A 12,847-nucleotide genomic window follows, 5' to 3' on the forward strand; every position below is an offset into this window, starting at 1 on the left:
TCTTGTTGCATACTGAGGTGCTGATCAAGTACGGAGCATGTGTGATGGCAAACATTGAACGACTTGCTTCTGCCCAGTGTGGTCGAGTCGGCGTGGGTGTGAATCAGTACTTACATGGCTTAGTGCGGTTGTGGATGAAGCGCGAACGTTGGGAGTGTTCCGCGCCTCAAGAGAGAGACTCGAACCTTGTAATGCGCGTTCCTTGTTCAAAGGTAACATATTTACAACCTTAATAGAGGGATTCCATCTATGACCTGCAAGCTTTTTGATGTTTTATTTGAATCTAATTTAGATATTTTATGTAATGCTTCATGTAATACCTACCAAGATATGCAATGGTTTGCAAGTTAATGATTTGAAATATTTTTCTTGAGGAGGAAAGGACGAAGCAGGTTTATTACAAACAAATGATTTGTTTCGGCCCCGTGTAGTCGAGCCGGTGTGTGCGTGAATCAGTAGCGCGGCTAGTTGCGGATGTAGCGTGAACGTTGAGAAGTGCTCGCCACATCAGGAGAGGTGTGGAGAGTGACTCTACCTTACCCAGGACAGGGACAAGGTTTCTGGTGAGTCCTCTTGTTTATTAGTGAACGTTGGACGGCGTAAAAGTGGCATATCGTGGTTTTCGTGCCTTTTGGTGTCAGGAAAGCAACATTTCTTCTCCATCAGGCTCCGTTTACATTGGAAAATGCTATTGTTTATCAGCGATCATTGAACGGTGTGTAAGGTACCAATGTTTCTTCTCTGATCCAACATGAACTGCCTTCAAATTTAGAGGATATTCTTGTTATCAGCGATCATTAGACGGTGTAAAATGTATCGTGGTTTTCTTACCTTTCTTGAAGGAAAACAATATTTGTTCTCTGGTTCATTATGAAGTACGTTCACATTAGGCCGTATTCCTGTTTATCAGTGATCATGGTAAGGCGCAAAACGGTACAGTGTTTATCTTAACCTTTTTTCAAAGGGAAACATTTTTTTTCCCTGGTTTATCCTGAACTACGTTTACGTCTAGAGTGTATTCTTTATTATAAATGAGCATTGGATGGCATAAAAGCCGGTACTGTGGCTATCTTACCTTTGGAAGAAAAACAGATATATAACAATCATTTTCTTTTCCGATTCATCATTGGCGTCTGATCGCATACAATGTACACAGATGGCGGTTTATACAAATGTTGCCTCGGTATAAAGGGAAAGCATGTATTTATTTCTCTACACATGAACTTGAACAAGATTTGGCCACTTCCAAAACATTCTGTCAACGACGTCCCAACGGTTAAATCATACTTTTTCCAATATCTCAATTTTGCAGTGCACTCCACTCTGCGAATCTACTCTTAAAAGGCAATCAAAGCAATATTAGGGCCAAAAAATTGGAAAGAAAAAATGCTGAAATGTTTATCATATTTCCGTAATAACTTCATACTTTGAGCATTTCAAAACAGCGCAAAAAAGTGCCTTATGATGATCCCCTTAATTTTGCGCGCCTACAAAAACCCCGGTGACGATTTTCAGTGAGTTCTCACATCACAACGACGTCGTATCTTTGCATCATGGGCAACGCTAGTTGTGAGACGGTGTTGTTCAAACTAATCATGTATAGAAATGACTAAATGAATTGACTCTCAAAATCCGGGCCCTAATATTGCTTGCTTTTCCTTTAAGGCTGTTATGTAGGTAGCAGTCTTAACACATGTAGGAGGAGAGGTCCCTGAACAGGAGCACCAGATTCATATACATGTAGAAATCTGCTGCCAAGCATAAGATTGAAAACGTTCTGGTTATTTGGATGGAGAAGGAACAATCTCGAGGAGTAACCATGCAAGGATGATTCCCGGTTGCACGAGACGATATTCTGAGTGTAGTCTTGTGATTTGGATACTCTAGAGTACTTCCTATTTAAAACATGGTTACGTCTAATGTATCAAACGTGTTTTACATGACTTTCTATGTAATACGTGGTTACGTCTAGTTTATCAAAGTTACTTATTATAACAGAAGTCCATTCCAGACAGTTTCTCCGTTTCCTTCCTTAGTTTAGATTGTACAAGAACGGACTTAAGCTTGGTATTCCCTAGCTACGCAGTTGAAGGCTGTCTTTATAGATTTACTTGACATTTGGTCACCCAAGACATTTGAATTTAGGATGAAATATATCTTACCTAACTAGCTATTCTAGGGTGGTCTGCCTGTGTGTGACGATACTCTCAATGCGGTCTTGTGGGTGAAATGCCACAAAGGGCTTCCTATATTATACACGGTTACGTCTATTTTATCAAAGTTATTTAACAGTACGTCGTCGAAGGTCAGACATCCAGGTAATAAGATTCGCAAGATACTAGGTAACAGTTACTCAACAGATTTAGCAACAGTCAGGCGTTTCAGAGTTTGAGTTTAAAGCCTGGTAACCCCAGTTTCACGTCCAGTTGCCGACCAAAGACTCCGGATGCTGTCTGAAAGGTCTGAAGGTTTCTAAATGTATTCAGTTGCTTGAGTAAATGTTACATTGCCTATTCAACAATAGTCCATTCCAGATGATTTTAAACTTTACTTAAGACCATAGAATAATGAACGCAGACATAATATTCCCCAGCTAGAAATGCGATGTTCCAAAGAAAAGGTTACATAAGGAATTTGAATCTTTTAACCAGAAAAAAGCGTCGCTGTCAATACCTTTTGGTCGCCTTCACATTACAATAAGTTGGTTAGACGGATGTGTTGAAATGCCAGCTCGATTTACTTCATCGACTAACGAGAAAAGGCTGTCCATTCGGATTTTCCAAATGTAGCTTTCCCATCCAGGACATTTGGATTTGGACTGGTTGGTCAAATATACAATCCACTTACATTGGTATGCCTGAAGCGTCGGTTGTTGTCTGGTAGTCAGTCAAAAACCGTCGCCTCAAGTATACCAATGTAAGGGGATTGTATATTTGACCACCAAAGGTCTGCATTTTAGCTGGATAAATGCTAAATGCCAAGATTTTCCAAAAGTAACTTTCTCATTGATCATCCAAGACATTTGGACTGGAAGAAACCCTGGCTCCAAGTCAAAACCCCGTCGCTTCAACTTTACCAAAGTGGATTTTACCTATGACTTCCCAAGGTGTTTGCATTTAAGCTGGATAAATGCTAAATGCCAAGGCCGCAACTGTCGCTTTAGATATATATCAACGTGGTGGCGCCTCCGATTCGAAGCCTTTGGGCCACACCACTTTGTGTAAGTAACGGCAGGTATGTGCTTGCCCGCTGGTAGTGATGTGTGCCTTCCATACTCTTTCCTGAGTGCTGAGTGCCAAGCAGTGCGCTAATGAAGATTAAACATCCATGTAATAAGATACGCCCAAAATAGTTACTCTAAGAACTGAGTAAAGATTTCGAAACAGTCAGACATTTCAGACAGCATGACTAAGGAAAGGACTGGGAAACCAGAGACAGCAGTATGTACAATGTACCATTTTTAGTCCTTTTTATCACTCGGTCGGGGATCTAATTCATGACCTGCCGAATGCAACGCCCGACCCTTTAGGCCATAGCATCGGACAGAGCTAAGCCATGGGGAATACTTTACTTACCATTTATTAAGTGATCTATCGCAGTGTGGAAAGGAAGTCGTTCTTCACTCCGAAAGGAAGTCGAAAAACATTAGCCGGGCTGTCGAAGTGAAGGGTTGAAAGGAAACTGCCATTTAAAAGCCTAAATTTAAGGGGCACAACCTGGATTGTAAATGGTTCATTTTATTGTTCATTTGTGATTAATTGTTACATTTGGTTGATTTTGTATTGTTAAAGATGTTGTAATTTAGAAAATAGCACTCACGTCTGGAGCCCCTTTAGGGTTAACTGATTTATCGCAGTGTGCAAAGAAAGTTGTTCTTCATACCGAAAGGAGGTCGGAAAACATTAGCCGGGCTGTCGAAATTAAGGATTGAAAGGAAACAGCTCTTGAAAATGCTAAATTGATTCTCTCCTGTCGATATGTGCAAATTCCCTTCGCCGCCTGCATGATGTATCTCGCCGCTAGTGTTAACATATCTCAAAACATCTTCCGATTTTTAGAAACATCTTCAGATATTGTAAAAGCATCTTGAGATTTCTTTAAAAAGCCCCCAACAAATCTCAACGGTCTTTCAATAGCCGTTTGCAGTACAGTTCAATGCCACACACTAACCACTTATTCCAGAGTAAAACAGATCCGGTGTTCAACTGTCCAACGTTTGGGTGCGTCCAAATCATGGTTTGACATCACATCTTGCCAGCCTTAAAAGCATTAGCTGCTCATACCGATTTCAGTCTACTCTGTTGTACACGTTTTTGACTCTAATAGCAGATCTGCAATGGGGACGTCCGGGTCCATACTTAATCATCACTAGAAACCTTTGCAATGTCTCTCGGGATACTTGTTTGTCAACTTAAGCCTTAGTAACTGTATTTTCCACTTTCTTTGGGTCAAAAATGCACTTTGATATTTCTCAATCATCCCATTGAAATCCATACTTTTAAGACTTAAAACTCGTTACAAAAAGGTCCTCACAAACATTGGCGGCTCTTAGGTAACCTAGGTCCGATGTTAAAATTGGATTTGGGCCGCAATGGAGACATCCGGGTCGATACTCTCGCTTCATCGGGCATCTTACAGAGTTTACCAGTGTGTTGGACACGCTTGTCTTCATTAAACGAACGCTGTCGGGGGATTAACACGCAGTTCAAAGGCTTACTTCCCGCCGAGAAGGACGTCCCTGAAAACAGTTCCGAGTGGGATTTGTGCAAATTTCCTTCGCCGCCTGCATGTTGACACCAGTGTCAAGATATCTCAAAACACCAGGAGATTTCTTTAAAAACATCTTTAGATGTTGTAAAATCATCTTGAGATTTATTTCAAAATCTACAACAAAGCTCAACGGTTTTTCAAGACTCATTCCCAGTACTAGCGTAAGTAAGCGGACATGTCAGATTTGTAAGTCGAAGATGCAAAAGGTTATAAAGCATTAGCTTCAAAGCGACATCTGTGAGGCGGTGAATCGGCTCATTCCTGAGAAATAAACCTGGTGTAGTACAGTCAAACATTTGAGCACGTCCACTGTTTTCTTGGGATCCCTGCTTAATTTCAAAAGCATAAGACAAAGTGCCCAGTCCATTACATTTTCAGTCGGTTCAACATGATTTAACAGACAACTGGGACGCAATGAGGGCATCCGGGTCGATTCTCACTCGTCCCCGGGCATCTTAAAGAGTGAACCAGTGTGTTGGATACGCTTGTCTTAATTTAAGGAACGCTGTCGGGGGATTTCAATGGTTACTTCCCGCCGTAAAGGTGTCCATTCCATTTTCAGTCGGCTGAAAACGTCTTAACTAATCGATTTAGTTTTATTGAGTTTTACTTGAAACAAACATGAAAACATGAAACAATGTATAGAAAGGGTACACAGACAGACAGTGCAAGTTAACAATGGTGACAATTGGATCATGGAACAAGTGACTATTCTAAAAATTGCTACGGAACACAATTTAAGCTTTTGGGGTTTGACTTCTTTTTTGGAAGCAGCGGAGCTTAACAGACAGTTGGGCCGCAATGAGGATCGATACTCACGCTTTACCGGGCGAAGTTGGTAGTGCGTTGGACACGCTTGTCTTCATTAAATGAACGCTGTCGGGGGATTTACACGCAGTTCAAAAGCTTACCTCCCGTCGTTAAAGTCCCTATCTCACTGGACCCGCAACATGTCGGCGACCTCGCTGCAACCGGGCAATTTGACAAAGTTCTCGAATTTCATCGACAAAAAACGAATCTCCTTTCACTTTGTGTGTTTTGTTGTCTCTTTGGTAACACTTGAACTTTTTGCATGATATTCTCATTATAAAGTCAAGGATAACACAAATCCAATTTAGGACGCATCGAGGTCGCCAGCGTGTCGCGGGTCCAGTGAGATGGGGGCTTAGCTTAAAGGACGTCCCTCAAAACAGTTCCGGGATTCGACATGCCCATTCGTCAAGGGAGGTTTGATGATGCCAAGGAAAATCAACAACGCTTTAGACTCTATTCATGTCCTAAAGTGGCGTTGAATACGTGGTAGGAATGAATATCAGCTGACAAAATAGTGGGAAACCTCAAGCCAACCGTACACACTCACGCCTTATCTTCAGAAAAGACGCTGCAGCCGCATGTTCCCGTTTAGAACTTTATCAAGCCCACTTCTTGAGCTGGTGTGTAACGCCGAATGGCTGTTATACCGGCTATATTCATACAGATACAGATACAGACATCCAGACTAGTTTCGCCTTGTGTGAGGCTTTCCCGATGGTTTAGGCTCGAACGAGCAAGTACAATGTGTACAAAGTACATGTAATGAATATCAGCGGTTACTTCATGTGTAGAAGAGTGCTTGTATAGGTGTTACCATGAGTAGTTTCCTTGGGTGCGGGAAAAACAGCTTGCTTCAAATTTCCCCTTCAGACATCAAACAAGGGTCGATATAAGCATTTATGAGGGTTGATATGATATTTGCCCAAGGAAATCACTAATGTTCCAAAACAGATATCATCTAATAACTGACGAACAGACGGCACCTTTGAAGCCCGTATATAACGTGTTCCTTCTTCAAGTCAAAATAACGTCACTTCAAGCAGCCACAGCAGTTGCCACTCTGTGCCTGTAATTGAATTGGACAAAAACAGCTTGCTGTGAAATGGATGGATGAATTAATAAATGAATGAATGAATGAACCAACGAATGAATGGATGGATGGATGGATGGGAGGATGAATGATCTTCATTGTGCATTATATATTCCAACAATTCTGTATAATAGAGGGCATCGTGTATTTAACTATAACTAGATGATTAATTTGCATTATAAATGTACAGTAAAGGATGTATAAAGATAACCGTTATTACACAGAATTTGCGCCTTAGATTCTGGAGAAAAAGATAAATCGAGAATCCATTTAAACCTAAATGTAGCCAAAAAAATAAACCTCAATCAGATATTGAAGCCCAGATATTCTTCTGGGATTTGGACACTTACCTACCCAAGTTAACCTTACCATTTTTCCTGTTGTTATTGTCCCTTCAGGCTTTCATGCTGACTCAGCACGGTTTAATGGATTCCTTTATCGCCGTTTCTTGACTGTCTACGGTGAGGTTGGGAATTTATCACCACCGGGTGATCAGGGGTCCCGTGTTGCCCAAGTTAACCTTGCAATATTTCCTGATTTTGTTGTCCTTCAGGCTTTCGAACTGACTGAGCCCAGTGGATGATTTTATTGCTGTTTCGTGGCTTTACACGGTGAGCTCGGAAATTTATCACCACTGGGGGATCAGGGGTCCGGTGTTGCCCAAGTTAACCTTGCAATATTTCCTGATTTTGTTGTCCTTCAGGCTTTCGAACTGACTGAGCCCAGTGGATGATTTTATTGCTGTTTCGTGGCTTTACACGGTGAGCTCGGAAATTTATCACCACTGGGGGATCAGAACAACACGGTACGTATACACGCTCACAGCAACAAAACACGCCATTTGGACGCTACAGCTACAATGAACCGGACTAATATCTCATCTACCTGTACTGCTGCATATTCAGCTTCGACTACGGAAGTATCCGAACTGTCGACAGCTTGGCCGACTGTCCAAACTTTCGCCATGGACAGCGGAAACGATAGCACATATACCGCGTATGGCAATGGGACGGGGCTGGAATCAAGTCTGCCAAAGGTGAATAACCGTTTATTTGCAAATACATGCCCGAAGCTTCGAAGGATAATCGCAAGTAGATGTAGTGTGGAATAATGATGATAAGTACGTTGGAGACAGTGGAAGACGAAATAATCCACTTCTTCAATAATTTGCGGCTTTCTTGATTTCGGCAATAGAATAGTTCTCCCTTCGTCTTTAATGGTGGAGAAGCAAGAATATATATTGGACGCTTCTGTAAACAATTGGCTTGATTTTATCATCATTGAATGGACAACTACAGATGAAATGACTTTCGTCTTCCACTGCATTTGAATAGCAAATATTTGAATAGCAATAATACGAACTAACCCTACCAGTCTGCCGGGCGGTTAGATCTATGAATAGCCCGGTACCATCATTGTTCTGAACACTGGTTAATGAATTGGATGAATTTGGTTTATAGCTAATTTAACGCATGATTTCTAAACCAAGTTCAATATACTTTATGTATGGAAGGCACGATTCATCCTTTCACTGCAATGCCTTTTTTATCAGTAAACAATGTTGGTTAATTAATTAATTGATTGATTGATTGACTAATTGATTGATTGATTGATTGACTGACTGACTGACTGACTGACTGACTGACTGACTGACTGACTGACTGACTGACTGACTGACTGACTGACTGACTGACTGACTGACTGACTGACTGATATTTACACATTCTCTCCGACACAGGTGAATGAGATCTGCGTTGCCGAAGTGTTCGCTGCCGGGTTCGGTCTCATCAGCGTCATCGGCACCTTCGGGAACCTGCTGGTCATCACGTCCCTCCTGGTGAACAGGAAGCTGCGCACGTCTCTCAACGCCTTCATCACCAGCATGGCGATGGGGGACCTCATCTTCGCGGGGGTCCACGAGCCGCTCTCCGCACGGGCGCTGGCGACAGGTAGATTTATTTCTGTTTTCTTTATCCAGGGTGAGCGCACTCAGTGCTAAAGGCACTGTTTTTCAGGCGTGCCCTGCACAGAATAACATAAACAGACTGAATAACATAACAAGGAAATAACATAAAATGATGAACAGAAAGTAACCAAAAAGATAATATATACATAACCGAGCGTCGAATCCAAATCATAATCCTTAAAGCATAGTCGATATGGCAGGCCGGGTCTGGAGGTCAGAGGTCAGCAGTACTGTCTTACTTACTTTTTAAAAGTTTGGCCCGACGTAGCCACTCTAACTGTGGCCGGCAACTCATTCCAGGCAAATACACTTCCTCACAAGGTAGATACACTTCCTCACAAAGTTTCGGTGTCGTGGACGAATGAATGCATACAATTTTAACAAATTAGCACGAAAGTTCTTCTGAGTTGGTTAAGTACATCATGGAGAAATTGTACCGGACGGGTATCAATATCGACGTACCTTTGCCCATTGTGACGTCACATGTGCATGAAGTCACGTGTCGAAATCGATCAGGTCAGACCGCTGAAGACGGCTGATTGTGTCAATCGAACTTTTTGACCTGGAGAACAGATACACATCCCTACAGCATATTTTGCGTAAAATTATGCGTTTGCGTCCTTGTTTTTAGTGTGATACGTACGTATGGGTTTTTCTGAATTCAGCATAAATCTTTGTCGGGACCCCCAGACCCTCGGGTAGATAATGACGACCCTTAGTGAAGTGTGTACCATGTATTGCCACTAATGCAGATCTTTCAAAACAAAATGACAATAGGCGGGCTGACCTCCCGCCCGATGCTCTGCACAGTGCTCGGTGCTGCCACCGTGGCCAGTGCCAGCCAGTCGCTCATCGCGTCCACCCTCATCGCCATCAACCGCTTCATACTCATAGAGTACCCCCACACCGTCTACAAGAAGGTACAGCTCTCCTTTATTCCTAGACCATTAATTCTGACTGGTTCACATTGCACTGCAGCATACACATGATCGTCGCAGTGCTGCAGTGCAATGTGAACCAGTCAGAATTGCCTTGAGGAAGGTTACAGATGGTCACCGAAACGTCGTTTTAATAAATCACTTGGTTGTGTAAAAAGAGTCTTTTTATTCAGTAACTTACCAACCTGATGAAACTATTCACGAGGGCACACTGACTACATGAAATGTAACAATGTCATGAGAAATAGATCTAGAACTGAAACCTGAATCTGCAGGTCTTCACCCGGTGTAACACCTTCTTCATGATCGCCGGCTCGTGGACGCTGTCGGTCCTGGTGGTCCTCCCTCCACTTCTGGGGTTCGGCGAGCTCGGGTACAACCGCGCCTCCTCCATCTGTGACTTCGCCGTGGACAACTCTTCCACCTTCATCTACTTCATGACCATCCCCGGCGTCTTGGTTTTGGTCTCAAACGGAGTCACCGTCTTCTGCTATTTCAAGATTTACCAGAAGGTGAAGCAGAGCGCCGTCAACGCCCACGGAGGTCCGGGACCCAACAACGGAGGCCGCCAGGTTTGTTTGTTTGTTTGTTTCTTTGTTTACCGTCTTCTGCTACTTCAAGATCTACCAGAAGGTGAAGCAGAGCGCCGTCAACGCCCACGGAGGTCCGGGACCCAACAACGGAGGCCGCCAGGTTTGTTTGTTTGTTTGTTTCTTTGTTTACCGTCTTCTGCTATTTCAAGATTTACCAGAAGGTGAAGCAGAGCGCCGTCAACGCCCACGGAGGTCCGGGACCCAACAACGGAGGCCGCCAGGTTTGTTTGTTTGTTTGTTTCTTTGTTTACCGTCTTCTGCTACTTCAAGATCTACCAGAAGGTAAATCAGAGCGCCGTCAACGCCCACAGAGGTCCTGGACCCAACCATGCAGGCCGCCAGGTTTGTTTGTTTCTTTGTTTGTTTGTTTGTTTGTCTGTTTGTCTGTTTGTCTGTTTGTCTGTTTGTCTGTTTTCCGTCTTCTACTATTTCAAGATTCACCGGAAGGTGAAGCAGAGCCCCGTCAGCGCTCACACGCCCACAGAGGTCCTGGACCCAACCATGCAGGCCGCCAGGTTTTGCTTGTTCTTTTTTTTACCGTCTTCAGCTACTTCAAAATTTACCATAAGGTCAAGGGACATCCACGGCTCTTCTTCGAGGTCACTAGAATGAACTGTGAGAAGGTTAGATTCTCATTTTCTTTCTTTTTTCAGGTTCCAGGGAAAGTCCTGAAGCAGACTAAGCACATGTTCGTGATGTTCGTGACGTTCTGCGTGTGCACCACGCCCTACTCGCTGTTCTACACGGCGGACCGGGACATGGCGCTGTCCCCCTGCCTGTGGCAGACCCTCACGCTCCTGTTCGCCTGCAACAGCTCCATCAACCCCGTCATACACACCTGCCGCAGCAGGGACTACAGGGACGCCTTCAGGTACGTTTAGTAACCGATCAATCAATCAATCAATCAATCATATAACCATCAATCAATCCATCAAACAACAGCTCCATCAACCCCGTCATACACACTTGCCGCAGTAGGGACTACAGGGACGCCTTCCGGTACGTTTAGTAATCAATCAATAAAGTAATTAATTAATCAATTGATCAATAATGTAACCAATTAATCAATCAATCAAACAATAGACCCATTAACCCCGTCATACACACCTGCCGCAGCCGCGACTACAGGGACGCCTTTAGGTACGTTTAGTAACCAATCAATAAAGCAATTAATCAATCAATCGATCAATAATGTAACCAATTAATCAATCAAACACTTGCTCTATCAACCCCGTCATGCACACATGCCGCAGCCGCGACTACAGGGACGCTTTCCGGTAATTTTTATCTTTTTAATCAATCGATTTATCAACCAACCGACCAACCAATCAACCAACTAATCAATCGATTAAACAATTAGTCGTGACTACATGGACACTTTCCGGTAAGGCCTAGGAAAGAAGATGTTACGTTGCGGTTACCCGACCGACCCTATACCCAACCCTTCCGAACCTATCCTTGGGGAGGGGGGCGCGCGGCCGCTGGCAATGACATAGAATTTTCGATCTAGCATCTGAGTGCTGAAATTCAAAACTAAATGCCTGCATTTCACAATCTGTAACAGATTAAGGCTTTGAACAATTAACTAAGAGGGTAAACTAAACATTGAATGTTTTGCTCAGTTTATTGATATATATGTACCTGTACAATGTGTCATACCAGTGTCCTGAAGAATTTCAGTTTTACATCAAAAATCCTAACTCCCCTCCCCTCAGGTACATCGTATGCTGCGGCAGAAGGAGGCCGAGCCGCAAAATCACCGTGGCTAAAAAGATCACCGTGCAAGAAAAGGACGCCGCCAACCTACCGAAGGCCCGCGCTTTGCCGGCTCCGGGGGTCGAATCAAGCCCGCCGTCCGACTCCACCGACACCAGCCCGCTGCAACATCAGCGGGGAACCATCGCGGTCACGCACACGTCGGGGCAGCCACTGTCCAGCCTGTCCACTGGGTACAAGAGTTGCAGCACGACGGTCCAGGAGATGCCAGGGGTTAGCGTGTGAGTGCAAGGGCAAGAAATCTTGAAGCAGTTCGACTCAAATGAACTCAATGAACAGACGAGCTGGTCTTGCACTAGTAGTGATAGAGAAGACAGATGCCGTGTACAGTACTTACAGGTTCATTGTCCTGGAGAAATTCTCCTCTCAAGAGAGTGATATTGAACCAGTTCAGCTCAAATGGACTCACTGAGCAGTTGAGCTACTCTTCCACTGTTACTGACAGAGAAGACAGACGCTAGGTTCAATATTCACAGGTTCACTGTATGACGAAATTCCCGTTAGCACTTTTTAATTTTGTGCAATGAACAGTGGACCATTACCTCAATGCCATTACCTCATAACCTCTAGACCAAAACTAATCACCCCTCGATGTACCTGAAAGAAAAGAAGAGAAAAGTTTACAGTTAGTCGTAGTTTGTCTCTTGAAATTGACATCTCAACTCTTTGGCAAGATTATATGAGCCGTACCGAAGCTTGTACCTCTAAGAACTTATAAAGATTTATACAAATATAATTAATGTACAGTATTTTACATCTCTGGGGCTCTGAAATTATGTCTGTGATAAAAGAGAGATATCCTGGTGAGATTTATTTTGATTGAAAAATACGCGTCTATAAGGATGGACTCCTAGCAATCACAATTCTATATTTATAAACCGAATCATAAATTTTGTAGAAA

At 43.3% G+C, this 12,847-nt stretch overlaps 1 protein-coding gene across 1 annotated transcript; it reads left to right on the forward strand.

Annotated features, from left to right (window-relative positions):
• Positions 1-9,178: 9,178 nt before the first annotated feature.
• LOC136444654 (G-protein coupled receptor moody-like) lies at positions 9,179-12,181 on the forward strand. The gene is made up of 5 exons (XM_066442705.1): positions 9,179-9,559; positions 9,853-10,149; positions 10,242-10,391; positions 10,824-11,041; positions 11,886-12,181. The coding sequence occupies exons 1-5, from the start codon at positions 9,386-9,388 to the stop codon at positions 12,169-12,171; spliced, it is 1,125 nt and encodes a 374-aa protein (XP_066298802.1). The 5' UTR covers positions 9,179-9,385; the 3' UTR covers positions 12,172-12,181.
• The last annotated feature ends 666 nt before the right edge of the window (positions 12,182-12,847 follow it).

The sequence above is a fragment of the Branchiostoma lanceolatum genome, chromosome 1, assembly GCF_035083965.1.
Source record: "Branchiostoma lanceolatum isolate klBraLanc5 chromosome 1, klBraLanc5.hap2, whole genome shotgun sequence".
In the NCBI taxonomy this organism is placed as follows: domain Eukaryota; kingdom Metazoa; phylum Chordata; class Leptocardii; order Amphioxiformes; family Branchiostomatidae; genus Branchiostoma; species Branchiostoma lanceolatum.